The sequence below is a fragment of the Trichosurus vulpecula genome, chromosome 2 (assembly GCF_011100635.1).
Source record: "Trichosurus vulpecula isolate mTriVul1 chromosome 2, mTriVul1.pri, whole genome shotgun sequence".
Taxonomy (NCBI): Eukaryota; Metazoa; Chordata; class Mammalia; order Diprotodontia; family Phalangeridae; genus Trichosurus; species Trichosurus vulpecula.
Genome location: NC_050574.1, coordinates 158262920 through 158281516, shown reverse-complemented (window position 1 = coordinate 158281516; position 18597 = coordinate 158262920). Strand labels below are relative to the sequence as shown.

Below are 18597 nucleotides of genomic sequence, written 5' to 3'. Positions count from 1 at the left end.
ATGAAGGGTAAGAGAGAGGGTTTCAGTCTTGCTGAGTTAAGAATCACTGCTTTTAGAGGTCTCTCTCCCTCTCTGTTTTATAAAGGAAGCACAGCTCTAAACAATCCCAATTATCTCAGAAATGTGGGACGCTATATTGTTATCACAGAACAACTTTTCCTGTTCTCAGACTTATCCAACAATTTCCATCTCTGGTGTCTAATAAATGAAGCATTCCCTGGACTTCTAGTTAGAGAGGATGGAAATATGCAATTCATCAGGTCTGTAAAAAGGGCAAAGACTTTGAAAAGCAAGGTAATTTCCAAGATTGAATGTGTGTCCATTGCCTGATCGCAATTGGGGAAGAATTCAAACAAAAAAAAAATGAAATCCTGAAATGGGTTGTTCCCATGAGTCATGGCAAGATGTAAGAGACAGTGACCAGAAATACCCCCCTCCCATCACTGCTAATTGGTTTCTCAATGCCAAATTACACATCAAAGCAAAACAACCTTATAGCAGAATGTCACTCAGGGCTGCATGTTTCCTGCTGGTTTCCTGCTGGTTTCCTATTCCTTTTCATGTACTGTATGTTTGTGTTTCAGAGAAGCTTAATTTTAGTTTGGCAATTTCACTTTTTAGAAAGTTCATCTGCTTCAGGGATTTCACCCCTATTGAGACCTATCCTTTTGTTTATTGCTCTTTGGAGTTCTCTTCCCTAAAGTGTGTTGTGGTCTGAACACAGAGCTCGATTTCTGAATTGTAAAGACTGTCCTACCTTTGGCTCTCAAATAATCATTGGGAAAGTCATTTGCTTGCTGTTTCTCTGGTTCTCCAACTGTGAAAGGAAGATAAAAACCTCTTTTTTTTAGCTTCACTGGTACCTTGTGAGGTTTATATGTTGAATGTTTAGGAGAAATTTTGAAGGCAAAAAAAAAATCAAGCATTACCAAAATCATCTTTACCCTTTTTTTGACATTAGCTACTAGGATTTCTGAGAAATGCCCAAGTTGAAACATCTCCAATATTGAAGTTATACATTTGTCTATCTGAAGATTAGTGGACTCAGGGCCTCCTTCTGGAATCCAGAAAGAGAACTAGCTATGTGTTCATATTGTCCATTTCATCCAAATTTATGCCCTCTGGCAACAAAAGATCTGATAGTTTCTGTCTGTTTTCATAGGTTGCCTAAGGTTTCTTAGTTATGTAGTAACCAGACTAAGCACATTTATTATCACTAATTTGTTATCATACCTATAAGAAGAAGCATAACTTTAGGGAGACATTGCTTACCTATTCCATCAAACCTTTTGGGAGTCAATACATTTTGTCATCTTTTGACCCCTTCCAGAAGTCTTCAGGAGACAAACCCCTCAAAATACAAATATAGATATATAGACAGATAAACTTTTGCTCAAGAAGAGAAATTTAATGGGAACTACAAGACATTGGGGAAATTCTTAGTTCATGAACAACTGTAGCAACTCAGTATAAGTTAAGGCCTATACAATCAAGCCCAGGAATACCATAGAGAATTCCTAGCTCAGCACAGACATACAAATCTGTCAAAATGACTCCTACAAAATGAAAATAGAAACCTTAAAAATTATCCTAAAAATATAAAGCCCTCAATTATTTCTGAAAGAAAAAGCCCTGAATGGGCCTATCTTTGACAGGCTACATTTTTTTTCAGTCATTTCCAACTTTTCATGACCCCATTTGGGATTTTCTTGGCAAAGATACTGGAGTGGTTTTCCATTTTCCTCTCCAGTTCATTTTATAGAGGAGGAAATTGAGACAAATAGGGTTAAGTGATTTGCCCAGAGTCACACAGCTGAGGCCAGATGGACTCAGGAAAACGATTCCCCCGGACTCCAGGCCCAACATTTTATCCACTGCTAGTTTCCCCTTGTCAAAGGCCACATGGACTTCCCAATTCCTGGCAAAGAGAGAGTAAAAGAGTAGAGGAAAGGCTTGTTGTCCCCTCTCCACACGAAAAGAATAGCCTTCCATCTGCCTCTTCACACAAAATTGATAAGCCACTCTGCTCCCTACTCCTTCATCCTGAGGAAGAGAAAAAATGCAGAATCAAAAAGCTTAAATTTCCCAAATTAACCTGAAGGAAAAGACGGTGAGTTAAGACAGAGCCCCCAGAACAGAATGGTCCTGAAAGTCTGTCTACTAACATTGATCAAGTCACATACTTCTGGGAACGTTCCTTTCTTGGAACTCGAGGCTCCTCCTCAGCTTGTCCCTCAGGGGTGAAGCAGCAAAGTGATACCTTCTGACACTGCTACCACTGTGATGCAGGTCCTCATCACCTCTCACTCACGGACTCTTGGACTGCCCTTCTGGTTACTGTCAATCCCTCCCCATTCCAGGACATCTTCCGCTCCTCTGTCAGAGTAGTCTTTCTAAAGTGCAGGTCTGACCCTGATACTCCTCTTTTCAATAAACTCCAGTAGTCCCCTATTACCTCCAGAATCAAATACATGAACTTATTTGACTTTTAAAACCCTTCCTAACCAGGCCTTTTCCTACCTTTCCACTCTTTTTATACTTTACTTCCACATACTCTGTGACCACTGACACTGACTTCCTTCAAGCCTCAAAATCCCACCTTTTACAAGGAAGCTTTTCTTAGTTCCCCTTAATGTTAATGCCTTGCGTCTGAGATTATCTCCAATTTCTTGTTTGTACATAATTGTTTGTATGTTGTTCCACCTCCTCCCCAAATAGACTGCTAGTCCCATGAGAGCAGGGAGGTGTTTTTTGCCTCTTTTTGTATCCTCTGCTTTAGTACAATGCTGGCACAAAGTAGGTGCTTAATAAATGCTTTTTGACTTGACTACATTGTAATCATTGCTAGTTCAGAAAGTCAAAGGAAGTAGTTTCCCTTTTCTCAGCAGAAAGTCAGTTTTTAATAAAAGCAGGGAGGTGGGGGGCAATGGGAAAGGCTGTTTCATTAACAAATAGAAAGCCTTATTCTCGGACAAATACACTTAAATATTTGTTAGGGCCCACGGCTGTTAATCAAGGGGATCCTGTCCTATTCATAATAGAAAGATGACTCCTCAATCTATGACCTGTTCTGGACCATTTCTTCTGGAAACCTGTTAAACCAGAAAGTAGCTTATTATTAATTGTTAACTACAGTGTTTCTAAAGATGGCTGAGAAGACAGTCTCATAGCATATGGAAATATTAGATGTACTTTGTTATCTGTCTCTCTATTCCGGAGACTCTGACCTTTCACATATATGAAGTATATTATATGAATCATAGGGTATCCTTGCGCCACAAATTCTCCACTGCCCATCTAGCTCAACAGCTGAAATTTCAGCATTTTAAATTGAGACATTGCCCTCTCTAGTAACCTGTTTCAGACCACAAATGTTCTTAGAAAGCGTAGCACGTTCATTTGTTATTACCTCGGTGTGAAAGAGTTTATTATAGTTTTCTTCTTTATTAGCTACCTAAGAACAAGCCACCACAGGCTTTGGAATAAGCTTTGGTAGACAGGGAATGAGGGGGAAAATGATTTTAGAAAGCATGCTCTGCTCTGAGAGCAAGTCTAAATGAACAGAGTAATGAAGTGGCCTCAAGGCAGTCTGGGGAAAGAGTATGTGCTCTAGGAGCCTGGGAGAGTTGGGGTAAGTGGTAAAGTGGCTAGGATTGTCTCAGAACAAAAGAGGAATACCAAAGAATGACAAAAAATATTAACTAAAAATAGTATTTGAAAGGTTAAATCCTGGAATAAGATGAGGTTTGCAGGAATGCTATGAAAAACCAAAAGGTTAGGTCAGTGTTGAGGGGAGAAGGAGATGGATAATTGTTATTTTTAGCTGTTTGGAGATAAAGAAAGAAGGCAAGGAAAAATATGCTCACTGACTGGCAGGTGATGTCATTTTTGCCGATAATTGAGAAAAAACAGAACTACTCAGATCTTATTTTGTTCCCATCTTCGCTTGTCAAGGAAATAGTCTTCAGACTAGAAAGGTCTGCATAATTATAGTCAAAAGGGAATTAAATGCTAAGAGAGATGAAGAAATAGTAAGAAGCATCCAGCTAATTTAAATAAGTTTAAATTTCTGTGCCCAGCTAAATTACATCTCAGAATGCTGAAAGGCTGTATACGCGATCATAACCAGTGGAATCATGACCAGTGGAAGAGTTATCTGAAAACTGGATATGGGCAAACACAGAAAGGGGGAAAATGTAGTTTCAGCCAGCTATAAACTCGAACATGATTGGAATCCCCACCACCACTCTAGAATACATGGTTCCAAGTAGCTCCAGCATTTTAGTGGTTCCAAAAGCTTTGTGTTGTTAATTCTTCATTCTCAAAGAAGACCGATGATATCAGGAGGGTGATGTCTTGACTTGCAAGTGAATTGAATTTAAGTGAGGCAGAGATGTGCAAAATCATCAGCCTCACTTTTTCCTCCAGCTAAAAGCTTTGTGAAACTTTATAAAAAGAAGGCACCTCGCCAGCTTCTTCCGTTTTGCCTTCTGGAACACCTGCTCCATAATTAATTCATTTCCTTCCCTCTTAAATCTCTCTTTTTGCTTTATGCTCTCTGACTTGGTAATCTCATCAGCTTCTGTGGGTTCAGTTATCTCCTCTATGTGGATGATTCCCTTATCTGTATGTCTAATAACAGACCTTTGTCCTGAGCTATATAGTCTCCCATTTCCAATTTCCTTTTGGACATTTTGAACTGATGACCTATAGACTTCTCACATTTAACATAGTGAAAAGAGAACTCATTTTCTTTCCCTTACAAACCCTCCATTTTTTGCACATCCTTATTAGCAATAAAATGCTATCATCTTCCCAGTCACGCAGATCAGGAATCTTAATACCAAACTCTACTCTTCTTTCATTCACCCCATATGTTCAATAAGTTGCCAGACCTTGTAGGATCTTTCTCTAGAACATCTCTCCTATATGTCTCCCCTTCATTCACACTGCCATCATCCTAGTTCAAGCCCTCATTGCCTGTGATCTCACTGCCTCAGGTCTTCCCCATTCTGATCCATTCCCCGCTTAGCTATCAAAGTGATTTTTCCAAAGCACAGGCCTGCCATACCAACCCTCCCCACCCCTTACTCCATAAACCCTAGTTTACCTCTTCCGTAGAATAGAAATTCCTCTGCTTGGCATTTAAAACTTGTCATAACCTGACCTTTTCTAACTTTCTTCCCATCTATGTATTTTACATTATAGCTGCATTCACCTATTTCCTATTCCTTGAACATGAGACTGCATCTCCCTTCTTGAAGCTTTTGGGCCAACTGTCCCCCAATGCTGGAAGGCTTTTGCTCTTTTCCTGTGATGCTTAGTCTCGATGAGTGCCTTCAAAACTTTGCCCAAATCCCACGTTCCTCAAGAGGTCTTTTCTGGTACCATCACTCCCCCACAACCAGCTGCTAGTGCCTTTCCCTTTTAGATTATCATCTTTTTATTCTGTATATATCTTGCATGTACCTGGTTATCTACATGTTGTTTCCTCTATTGGAGTGTGACCTCCTTCAAGGTCATCGCCTTTTTTTGTATCCCCACTACTTAGCCTGACACATAGCAAACAATTAATGCTTGTTAACTGACTCACTAGAAATGGCCAAGGAGTAGCAAAGGACGTGTCATATCAAACTAATCTCATGTCTTTTTTTAATAAGGTTGTCTCAGTGATAGATCAGGAAATGCTGTAGATGCAGTATATTTGTATTTCAGCAAAACATTTAGTCCAGGGTGTCATGATATCCTGGTGGACAGGATGGGAAGAGAAGGGGCTAGATGACAGTACAGTGTTGGGGATCCAGAATTGATTGCACCTCAAGGTACTGATTATTGTTCATTTGGAGGGAAGCCTCTAGTGGCGCTCAGCCCTGATTTAGTGAACATTTTTAGCAGTGACTCAGATGAAATCATTCTTATGAAATTCACAGATAGTACAAAACTCAGAGGGACCGCTAATACAGTGAATGACACAATCAGAATTCAGTAATGTTTCCACAGACTAGAATAATGGGCTTAAATCAATAAAGTGAAATTTGATAGGGGTAGACATAAAGTCCTACACTTAGGTCCAAAACAGACTGTAAAAGTACAGGTGCCATGACTTGGAGGGATATTAGAGATCATCACATTCAACCTTCACATTTAACACATGAAGAAACGGAGGCTGATATAACTTGCCCAAGGATACAATGTTTACACTCATCAGGTTTTGAGCTTCCTGTTTCTGGCTGTTTTGAATCAAAAGATGAATAGCTACTTTTCAGGATTCATGTTTTTGCATGGAAGAGTTTAACTGCATGATCTCTAAGCACTTTCCAACAATAGGATTCAGTGATTCTAAAGAAGAAGGTGTCACAATTTGCCTCAGAAGACTTGCCCTTCCTTCAGAATCACCTTTCTCCAAGCAGCTAGTCAACAAGCGGTTTATTAAGCATTTACTGTGTCTTTGGCACTCTGCTAAACACTGGGAATACAAATAGACAATGACCAAAAAAAAGACACTGTCTCACAGAGAGCTCACACTGTGGAGCCATTGAGACAGTGGAGAAAAGTCCGCCTTTAGAATGGAACTCATTACATTTGCCCCAGACTATCTCCCTCTTCTCACTTCCTTATTTCTATCAGTGGTACCATCATTTCCCCTGTCATCTAGGTTCAGAACCTCAGGATCATCTTTGAACCCTGTCTTCATTCCATCAATAGCTAAATCCTGTCAATGTATCCTATGTAATGTCCTTCACAACTCTCTGATTTTCTGTTCCCACTTCTACTTCTCCACAGCCCTAGGTCTGGATCCTTATCAATTCACATCTGAATTATTGCAGTCACTTTCTAACTGGTCTTAGTACCCCACTCTGTGCTCTCACGCTGTCCTAAATACTGACAGAGTTGTACTACCTCCGTAGCCCCCTCACCAAGTTACAAGCCCTCAAGAGTTCCTATTAGAAAGCAATAAAGTCTAAATTCCTTAGCCTATCCAGCCCTCTTCACATCCTGGGCCTAGTCTCCATCTCCTTGTCTATACAGATCCCACACTTCACACAGACCAAGCTGTTAGACTCACCACCCGTCAGGCTATCCCTTGGAGTTTAACACCTCTGAAATTGTGCTTGTGCCTTATTGGAATGCGGTTCTTCTCACCTGCTTCTGTTGTTCTCCAAACCTAACACATTCATTCTTTGAGATCTAGCTTAAATCTTCTTCTCCTTTGTGAAATACTCCTGGCCAGACCAGCCTCTGAACTCATAATAGTTGCACTTAATTATTGTTGTAAGCTATTGTGCATATTGTTACCTTTTCACATGTATGTATTTTGTGTGTCTTGACTTCTCGTTTAGATTCCAGGGTTCTTTTATTTTCACTTGTCCCTTTCCTGTTGAATTTCTCTTTGTCCTTTAAAGATGATCTCAAATATTACTTCCAGAAATCTTCTATGACTTGTCCATCGCCTCGCTCTCCCCAGCAGTGAATGGCAGCCTTCTTTCTTAGAACCTTAGAACGAGGCTTTCGGTCTTTTTAACAAGGCCACTAGTGAATAATGAATCCATAATGAATAGAGCGTTAGACATGGAGTCAGAAAAGATCTGCATTCAAATGCTGCCTCAGATACTTACTAGCCATGCATCCTTGGATAAGTCAGTTAGCTTCTCTCAACCTGTTTCCTCATCTGAAAATAGGAATGGTCATAACACCGACCTGACAGGGTTGTTGTAAGGGTCATGTGAAATAACATGTAAAGAGCTTTGAAAGCCTTATACTCTTATTTGAACATCAGCTATAATTAATAGTGAGTTAACCTGCATTTATTAAGTGCTTACTGTGTGCCAAGCACTTGTGCTAAGCACTGGTAATACAAATACAGGTAGAAAGATAGCTCTTATCCTCAAGGAGCTTACCTTCCAATGGAGGAATGGAACAGATAAAAGGAAGGTGAAAAGGAGAAGCGTGGAGTGGAGAGTTCAGGTATGGGGGTACAAAATGGGTGCAGTGGAGGAAGTCCAGAGTACATCTGGGAAAGGAATGGGACTTTGCTGGCTTGAATTCCCTCCTTAAATGGAGGTTCTGGGAAGCCCAGTCAGAGGTAGAGGCCACAAGGACAGAGGGTCTTTCCAATGTGTGAATTCCAGGGCTTTGACTGAGGCTTCAGGATGAAGAGCTGGGCCAAAAGAAAGGAATGAGGAATTATTTAATGCACTTATTATAAAGGTAACTGTTTGTGTTGATGTCAGTGTCTTCTCCCCTCAGGTGACTCTAGCTTTTCACAGACAGGGACAGTGTCTCATCTAAATTTTATGCCTCTGGCTTTGGGAGAATAGGTATATTAATACTCTGTTGGTGGAGCAGTAAATTTGTCCTGCCATTATGGAGGAACTATGTCCCAAAGTTACTAAAATGTGCATACCCTTTCATTCAATGATGTCACTACTTGGTGTGTATACACCTCAGAGATTTCAAAGAGAAAACAGAAGGACCCATATGTACAAAAAGATTTATAATATCTCTTTTTGTAGTGACAAAAAACTGGAAAATTAAGGAGATGCCCACATATTCAGAAATAGCAAAACACATTACAACATGAATTTAATGAAATACTATTGTGCTGTAAGAAATGATGAGAGGGACAGCTTCAGAGAATCCTGAAAAGCCTTGGACTAATGCAAAGTGAAATGAGAAGAACCAGGAAAATAATCTATACAATAACAACCACATTATAAAAACAACTTTGAAAGACTTAAGAACATTGCTAAATGTAATGACTGGCTTTAGTTCCAGTGGTCCTATAACAAAATATGCTACCCCCCTCATGACAGAAAGGGAATGGAGTCATGCGGTGGAATGAGACATAAGTATTTTTGTTTAAGTACAATGTGAGAATTGTTTTGTTCAACTATGCATATTTGCTACAAGGTGTTTTTTTTATCCAGTATTGGGGGGGGAGCGCAAAATGGGAAGGAAAGAGAATATATTTTGTTAATTGAAAAAAAATATGTTTTTTAGAAAAATAAATTTTATTCCTCCCCTAGCACCTACCACAGTTCTGTGCACATAGTGGCTAATACTTTTTTTGTTTCATATTATATTATATCTTCTTATGTGGGGATCACCTTTACTGCTCGTGCTCCAGTGCCTAACACGTAGTAGGTATTCATAAATATTTATTGAAAGAATTGCTGTTTGGGGAATGTTATCCATGTACCGTAGCCTTGTGCCTTCACTGATTGGCATCATTGTGCCCAGAATTCACAATTTTGTTTTGCTCTTGCACTTTGAAACTTGCTCATTTTAAAGGCAGGGAGACCCCAAAAAATAATCTCTCCTATGTAATTTTGTCATTTTCTCTTTGTGTCACAGTGATTTTCTCCCCTTCCCTTATCCCCTATCATTACCTGTTATTTTCAGACTCTGAAGGCACTGTTTAAATTTGAAGTGAATTATCTTGTATCTTTTATGATACTAAAATGAATACTTTTGTAAGCTGCTTGTCCAAATCTTGAGTTATTTGCAGAAAGTATTATTTAATTTTTGATGCCAAAAGGAAACGTAAAATGCGGTAAGCTTCTCCTGGCTACCTACATCAGGACAAGAAGAACTTGACTCATGCTTTTCTAAATCTTAAGTTATTTGGAGAAAGTATTATTTAACCTATGATATGAACAGAAAGCCTCAAATGGGGTGAGGGAACTTCTTCTGGCCACATACATCAGGATAAAAAGAAGTTGACTCATTCCTAAATAATAGCTAATTTCTTCTGTTATTAATGAAGGATAATGGGCATTTTCCTTAGGTAATTTTTCTCAAGACCCTAGTGCTTTGAATCTGACTGTTACTCCTTCACTAGGGGCTCATTTCATCCGGTAGACTGAGAAAGAGGACAGCATCTAAAATGAAGTCTGGGAATCTGATGAAATCTTTTATGGTTATTAGGCCTAGTGTGAAATGTGGCCAGGGCAGACAATCTGGCCTGAGGGAATTAATAATGGGACATTTATATCCATTTCCCTTTGAGGTTAGTAAATGAAAACTACTAAGCTTTGAAAATGGCTGAAAATCATCTTTGGCTCTGGAGTAGATTTCTCAGGGACTGGAAGAAATGAGACACAGGGCCCAAACAACTCTAAGGTGTTTGCATCAACATGACAGGTGACACTGGCTTGCACCCCACTCTGACTCTGAAGGTGATTTTTACAAAAAAAAAAAAGAATAGTAGTAATAATGGCGCCTTAGATAAAGAGAACAGGTAGGAATTTGTTTCCCGCAGCTCTCCAAAAATAAACTCCCTTCCTTGCAGCATACCCAGGCCAGTGTGGCACAATGATGAAAATGATCACACTTATCAAGAAATGTTCTTTCCTGTTCCCCTATTTTAATGTTTTATTGACGTGTTAATTTTCCTTACATTGCATTCCTTACATTTCTAGCTAAATTGAACCCTCCCCTGTGACAATAACAGTTAAGCAAAAGCATCTGATGCAGGCATCTTATGGGGCAATGTGCATAAGGTTCTGTCCCTCATCTGTCGCCACGATGGAAGAAGCAGGTTTGTTCTCTCTTCCCTAGGAGGCCTTGACTGATTTTTCAGTCGCTCAGAGTTCAGTTTCCTTGTAACAGTCAGCTTTCTGATGTTGTTATAGCCCGTGTTTATATTGCCCACTTGGTTCTGCTTATTTTATTCTGTATCAGTTCCTATAAATCTTCTCGTGTTTCTCTGAATTCTTCATGTTTGCTGTTTCTCATTGTATAACAATACATACATGTTCTATTTTTTTTTTCCATTATTCAAGCAACCTCTCAGCCCGGTTTGTTTCCATTTCTTTGCTACCATAAAAGGGGATAAGATTTTGGCCCGTGTTGGACGTTTCCGTCTTTGTCTTCAGTTGGGCAGGTGACTAGCCAGCATTTATTAAGCACTTATGGGTCAGCCACTATAACGTTTCCTTAGACTATATGTCCAGTGTTGTAATTGCTAAGACAAAGGGGACAGACACCACTTCATAAGTCCCAATCGAAATCCCACGGACGTGTATCACTTTGCAGTTCTAGACATGGATCCTCATTTTATAAGATGAAAGTCCTATGCTCTGCAGAGAAGTATGATAAAAGTTGAAACTAATCAGTGTGGGAAAGAATGTTGTGACAGACTATTAATGGCCGGGTGAATTGGCCCAAACATGCTGAAAAGGCAATTTAAAATTATTCTGAGAAAGTGAAAAAATGTCTATAACCTTAGAGCCAGAGAGCCTTGTTGTGGTCCATTTATGTCCAATTCTTCATGATCCCATGAACCATACTGTCCATGAGATTTTCTAGACAAAGATATTGGAGTGGTTTGTCATTTCCTTCTCCAATGGATTAAGGCAAACAAAAGTTAAGTGACTTGCTCAGGGTGGCACAGCTGGTAAGTGTCTAAGATCAGATTTGAACAGCACTCTGTCCCTTGAGCCATCTAGCTACCTCTCCCATGATCCTACTGTTAGGTGTATATCGTAAGGAGGTCAGTGGTAAAAATAAAGGCCCCGATAGCAGCACTTTTTGTAGGATCAGAGACCAGGAAACAGAATAGAGAGAGGTTTCCCAGTTGCAGGACCTGACTATTCATTCAACGCTCTAGGTCTGCCCTTCTCCCAAAATCAGTTCAGAGTTTAGCAGAAGCTTCCCTGCTGTCTAATACAAGGAAGCTCACCCATTCAGCTGCTGAGCTTTCTTGTCGGCAGACTGGATGCCAGAGCCTGGGTTTATAAATCCAGAAACAATTGTAAATGCCAGCAAGAGCCGAGGCAGAGGGGAGAGTCATGGAAGGGGACGAAACATTGTTAATGTAATCTTGTCTTCTCTGTGGAAATCCTTTCGCACCAACACTGTTCTGACTAACTCTACAATGCTACATCTTGGATCCAACTGCAGGGCATTATTGATAGGTGATGAGAAGGTGATTTTGTGCTCTGTGTGGATGGACAGCGGGGGTTGTCTAGATATTGGGCAGGGACATTTAAGTAGAAAAAGACCATGGAGTAGTTAAGCAGCAAGGCAATCAATGTATAATGGTTAGCACAGCTAGACTTGTGAGTGTAACGTTTCGAGCTCACTGCCACCAGCAGGAAGTACCGCTCCAGGAGTCAGCATGTCAGAGAATTAACCAAAAAGCAAAAAATCCAGCCTTCTTTCATGTCTACTCCTGCCTCATGTCTTCTGGGAAATGTCCCCAAATGGGGAAAAAGCTTTGAAAGAAAGGAAACTTGATTAATGTTTTTTTTCCAAAGAACACTCATTACTGAATAATAAGTTTGTTTATCTCAAGTCCAATAGTGCCCACCTTCCCTCCATCCCCCCCTTCCTAATGATTTAGAGAAACTAAAATGGTGAGCCAAACTATTTAGGAGGAAAAACATAAAGTGCCCACTTCCCATTCCCATATATTTCTCCTCCTTTCATTGAGTGCTGTCAAATTGTTTTATTTGATGAAATACTACAGAAATTGGCTGAAATTCACCGGTATTTTTTTTTCTTAGTGCCAAATACATCTTTGTGTTCATCAGAGCCTCAGAAAACATATTTTGGATTAATGAGCTGTCTAATTCAAGGTAGTGAATGAAAGAATGACAGATTCTTCCAGAATAGCTTTTAGTGAACAAAAAAGAATTACCAAAAGTTCTAAGGAAGTAGCTATTAAAGGCTGGTATAGTGAGTGGATAGAGTACTGGTCTCGAAGTCAGGGCTTCCTGGGCTCAAATCCACCTTCTATCACTTAGTAACTCTGATTATAGGGAAATCACTCAACTTATCTGAGCCTCCAGTTGCACATCGAAAAAGGAGAATAGTAGTTGTCCTTAGCCATAGGTGGTAGTGTGGGATTCTAATGAGAAAATGCAAACAAAACACTTTCCAAACGTCAAAGCCCTTTTTAGGTGTCAGCTGTCATCATTCTGGAACACGCTAGTGGTTACAAAGACAACACCACCTTTGTTTCTCCAAGGTAGAACTTCACTACTGTGGCCTGACTGACCTAGTTCAAGGAAGGACTAATCTTCCTGCCTACCAGGTTCCCTTCCTGAAGGGAACACACATATTCCCACTCTCTAGTGATTCATGTCTTATCACCCTCTTTCAAAGAGAGTCTCGCTTGTCCATTCACCTGGGAGCAGTGGGAGTGGTCCACTTCTCCTCTAAACCTGAACTCTTAGTGTAGTATTAACTTTCATTTGTGGTTGTTGGGTTCCATCCATATGTGCATTCCCTTCTTTCTGTTCCTTACCTTTCATTATTAAAACCATGCTTATCATTGTATTAGATGTGCCTGTTTCCCTTCTCTTCATTTGATTGGAGTAGTATGTCCCTGTCCCTCTACCCCCCAAGAGAGACAACATGAGACAGCGGCTAGAATGCCAGACTTAGCATCAGGAGTCCTGGGTTCCAGGAACCTGCCATCATAAGCAAATCACTTTACCCCTCAAAGCCTCTACTGCTTTATAAAATAAGGGCATTGGACCAGATGTTTTCTAAGGGCCTTTCCTGTTCTTAATCTTTGATCTTCATTGGAATCATAATTATTTGCCATATATATGTTGTGAACTCCCCCCCCCAAGAATGCAAGGTACGTGAGGGCAGGATTCTTATGCATTTGTCTATATATCCCCAGGGTTTTGCAGATTGTAGGCACCTACTAAATGCATATTGAATTGGATTTGTAAAATTGGGCTTAATGACATTTGTACTGTCCTGTCTGCCTTACTGGGTTGTTGGGAGAAAAGTGCTTTGCAAACCTTAAACCCCTATATAAAGGAAAGCAGTGATCATATAGTAGTTTTAATTGGTGGGCATGAGGATCTTCTTCATCCTGAAATGTGGAAAAAAGATGTTTTGCTAAATACTTCACATGGATGCAGTAAATCTTTGTTGTTTGGTTTGGTCTGTTTGTTTTTTTAAGCAACTTTATAGTCACCAACACCTTAACTCTGCATAGCTCTAATTTTCTCCCGCTTCAGGTGACCATAACTGATGGTGGTTCTTCTCCAAAGCAGTCGACAGTTTGGGTCGTGGTTCAGGTTCTGGATGAAAATGACAATAAGCCTCAGTTCCCAGAGAAAGTCTATCAGATCAAGCTGCCAGAGCGGGACCGAAAGAAAAGAGGAGAACCGATTTACAGGGCTTTTGCATTCGATAAAGACGAAGGCCCCAATGCAGAAATATCCTACAGCATCGTGGATGGAAACGATGATGGGAAATTCTTTATTGACCCTAAAACTGGCATGGTCTCTTCCAGGAAGCAATTTACAGCAGGGAGTTACGACATCCTCACAGTAAGGCTTTCTGAATCCTGAATCAGAAGAATGCCTCTGTGTATGTGTGTGGTTAGAAGGGGGATAAAGGGTGGAGGGGATGGGGAGGATGGATGGATGGATGTGTGTTATGTGTATGTGTCCCTTTTTTTCTTATCCAATTTCTCACTCATTTCAAAAATCCTAGAAATATGCATGTGTGTGTTCTTGTATACAGTAAATCTCTACAATAAACAGTGTCATGATACATATGAAAAGAAATGCTGAGCTGGAAGACAAAGGCATATAAATAAGTAATGCTCTTGGCTTCTCCACTGATTTGTGATGTTTCCAGAAGCTTCACTGATGCCTCCATGTTGTACACTGTGGCATAAAATAATTTTTGGCTTCTTCCGCTTCAGTTTCCTGATGTTCCCTGACCCCCTTAGACCAACATATGCAAACATGCACCCCCCTCCCCTCCACCTCACCTTCACATACACAACTACATCCTCACTCCCATTTTGACAACAGAGGGTGATTGGTCATATTCACAATTGGCAAGTATCACTTGGTAGACTGAGTCAGTGCTAGACGAAGAGACCTCAGTGTGAAAGAAATTCATTCTCATCCTTCCCACCAAGAGGCACTGTGGTACACTGGAAAGTGTGCTAGATTTAAAATAAAGGACATACAAATTCTGGCTCTTCTACTTACTTGCTATATGACCTTGGGGAAGTTAATTAAACTTTCTGAGTCTATTCTTGTATAAAATGAAGGCTCTGGACAAGTTGGCTTCTAAGGTCCCTTCCAACTCTAAATCCATGATCCACCAGCTTTCAGGTGTTCACTAAGTTCCTACTGACCTTTTAAGTCTGTTCTTTCTGGCCTACATACCCTTGACTCTATGCAGTCAACTGTTGATTAATTTGTCAGGATGGTCTTCTCTTTGTTCCTGTTACCTACCTTTGGGTGGTGTTCAGAGAAAATGAAAGAAGCTAATTCCAAAGCCTGAATTTTGTTCCATCTGCTCTAATGAAACGTTTGATGCCATAGCTTTTCTCTAACAAGACTTTTTTAATCTGAATTTCAGAAAGAGGCGCTACTTGCATAGATGGCATTGCCCTGACTAATGTAGATTCCCAATAACATCCCTAATAGATGCATTATAACAAAATCCCATATTAATATTATCTAGCCAATCACCTAAGTTACAGTTCAGATGATGGGTAACTGTCTAAGCTAACATGTAGGCCCCATTGATTTTAACTCATTTCAGCATCTGCTAACTATGCAGTTTGTCAGGTAGTTCGCTTCCCCACACTCAGCTTTCTCCCCCAAAGCAGTGCTTCACCGTTCTTTGTGCTTTCGCACAGCCAATTAGTGTGTGCCCGTATTCTTGTTAACTACATTCCCTATTTCCAAGGATAATTGATATGTGGCTAAACCATGGGAAGCATCCTGCCGCACAGGGATTGTGTGAAAGATAGACTGCTACTTTAAACATAAGCAAGTAAAGTGTATAAATTGTATCTGCAGTGCTTATTTTTTGCAGAATAATAGGTTACATTTCTTTAGTTTTCAAAGTGTTTTTCTACAAAGTTTTTTCAAAATATTTTTCTCACAAGGACTCTGTGAGGTAGTGGGTAAAAAACTATACCTATTCTATAAAATGGAAAAAAAAATAAGACACTTAGAGAACTCAAGTGGAAAGCCCTCTAGATCCACAGTTAGAGGATCTAGGTTCTAGTAGGAGATGTGCTACATGTATGATCTTGGGCGAATCATACTTCCCCTCCTTGGTCCCTAATTCGTTGTTGTTCAGTCTTACCTGACTCCTTATGACTCCATTGGGGTTTTTTTTTTTGGCAGAGATACTGGAGTGGTTTGCCATTTCCTTCTCGAGCTCATTTTCCAGATGAGGAAACTGAGGCAGACAGGGTTAAGTGACCTGCCCAGGGTCACACAGCCAATAAGTGTTTGAGGCCAGATTTGAACTCAAGATGAGTGTTCCTGACTCCAGGCCAATTCTCTGTCCTCTGTGTCACCTAGGTCCTCAGTTTGCTTAGCTATAAAATGAGAAGGTTGGACTTCCCAAGTCCCTCCCAACTCTAAAGCTGTGATGCTATTGATGCTGAGACTTCTGAGAACTTGGATTAGCCGCTTTACCTCTCTTTTCCTCAATTTCCCCATCTGTCAAATGAGGGGGTTTAAATTAATCTGTAAAGTCCCCTCTGGCTCTAAATTCCTAGAACAAGTGGCTTGCCCATGGTCATATAGCTAGTTAGTATTAGAACCAGCCCTTGAATCCAGGTATACTTATTCCCAGTCCACTACCGAAAAAATTTATAGAACAATGTGAAATTTCTATATCACTTTTTATTTATTTTTGGTGATTTGAATTTTTTTATTCTATTTGGTATTTTCATTTCTAAGTATTTTACTCCTCATTGCCAGCCTTAATTCTCCCATGTATCAAGGAAACCCTAGCAGTCTTCCTTTCTAATTTGCAGTGGGAAAACGCATTCTTTATTCTGTCGTCAGTCAGGCTCATGACTGTCCAAAGGGGAAAATAACTCCCTAACTATCAGGAGAGTGTATGATGACTGACATAATTCAATTATGCCACTGCAGACCTTGTATAACTCACGTTCTTACTGGGCTCTTCACAAGCTTCTCCTCTTCTAGACACAGAATCATCACTCCTACATGGCTGTTGCCTATACACCCTAATGTGTGTCCATCTGGAAACTTCCCCCTTCTAGGACTACACATGAGTAAAGTAGAACGAATGAAGCAGGAGGAAGGGTAATTGGAAGGTACTAAGTACCCCCCACCCCAAATGTAGATTCACATTAGTCTAGTCAACTTTCTTGTTGTCCAGGAGATCACTTTTCTCAGAGAACCAGATTGGCCCATCCCATTCTGGTTCTCATTGCTCATACCCACATGCCCACATGTCATTTGTTTTGGAGTTTCTCATATTCTTAAACACAGCAGTGGCTCACAGGGCCTTCAGATCAACGTGGAATGGCTTCTCCCTGAAAGACAAGTAGGTGGATTTTGTTCTCCTTTTGTCGTAGTAATGGAAGTACATTTATATGTTGCTCTTGGGAAATCCCAAATCAACAGCAGACCAGGGCTTTAAGCCATCTTCTGTATTCTCTCCACATGTGATTAGATCAAAGCAGTGGACAATGGACGTCCCCAGAAGTCCTCCACCGCCCGCCTCCACATCGAATGGATTAAGAAACCGCCTCCTTCCCCTGTGCCTCTCACCTTTGATGAGCCATTTTATAACTTTACTGTCATGGAAAGTGATAGAGTGACAGAAATTGTGGGTGTGGTGTCTGTGCAACCATCCAACATACCTCTGTGGTTTGATGTAGTTGGTAAGTCCCAGTACGGAGGTATTATAGGTATTAAGTAATGTAGACATTGGCTTTTTGGATTTGCTAGCCAGAAGACTAACCATTAGAACTAAGATTTAAATAGCCTTTTAGTGCTAGAATGCAAATGAACCAGTAAAATGAATTAATGTACTTGTGCTTTCGTTATGATTCTGTAGCTAAGCTGAACAGAAAGCGCTCTTTGGCTGAATTTTTTTCATAGTATGTTATTTACTGCAATCTTAATGTCTTTCTGTGTGTCATTTAAATTCTATTGTCACACTTTGCTAATCTCATTTCTAAATGTATTGATGGTACTTAGACTTGCTGTCCTTCATTTCTCTCTTTTCTTCACCTTTTTTTCTGCATTCTGTTCTTTTTTTTTCTGCTCCCGACTGCCCTGCTTCAAGGTGGCAAGCATGCTCGAGAGATGTTCTATATTCTACAGACAGCTTGTGGGCAGAACTGTTCAACAGAAGGTACCCTTAGTGCAAACACATTTGCTAAAATACAGCTATCCAATCTGCCTTTTTATGGGTTTTTTGAAGCAAATTAAATTACATCTTTCATAACTGCCTTTGACAGGGTAAAGTGCAGCCCATAGATTTCATACATGCCTCTCTAACAGCTACTACATTACTTGTGTCCAATTGCTTTCCTTTGTTTGAGGGTGGGGTGTTTTTCTTCCCCCTGAGGTTGGTTGTTTTGGCCCAGATTTTTCCCTTTTTTTAAAAAAAAAAGAGATCTAGTTGCAGCCCCAGTGTTGTGCAGCAATGATGTCCTGCATGTACAATTTGAAGCCTTAAAATCCCCCAAGGGAATGTTCACCTTAATGCTGTCCCCATAAAGAAGGCTGACAAGCAGAGCCATCAGATAAGACATGGAGTGGTAGGCACATCATGGACCACAGGATACAACTCTAAAATTCCTTGAAAGAAAGTGAAATGGTATCA

The 18597-nt window shown here is 40.2% G+C and overlaps 1 protein-coding gene across 1 annotated transcript in view; it reads left to right on the top strand.

Annotated features, from left to right (window-relative positions):
* FAT3 (FAT atypical cadherin 3) overlaps nucleotides 1-18597 on the top strand; it is a 211087-nt gene that overhangs the window by 61420 nt on the left and 131070 nt on the right. The window contains exons 3-5 of the mRNA XM_036743967.1: nucleotides 13983-14297; nucleotides 17437-17647; nucleotides 18055-18123. Of these exons, the coding sequence (XP_036599862.1) occupies nucleotides 13983-14297; nucleotides 17437-17647; nucleotides 18055-18123 (595 nt within the window). The remainder of the gene's footprint in view (nucleotides 1-13982; nucleotides 14298-17436; nucleotides 17648-18054; nucleotides 18124-18597) is intronic.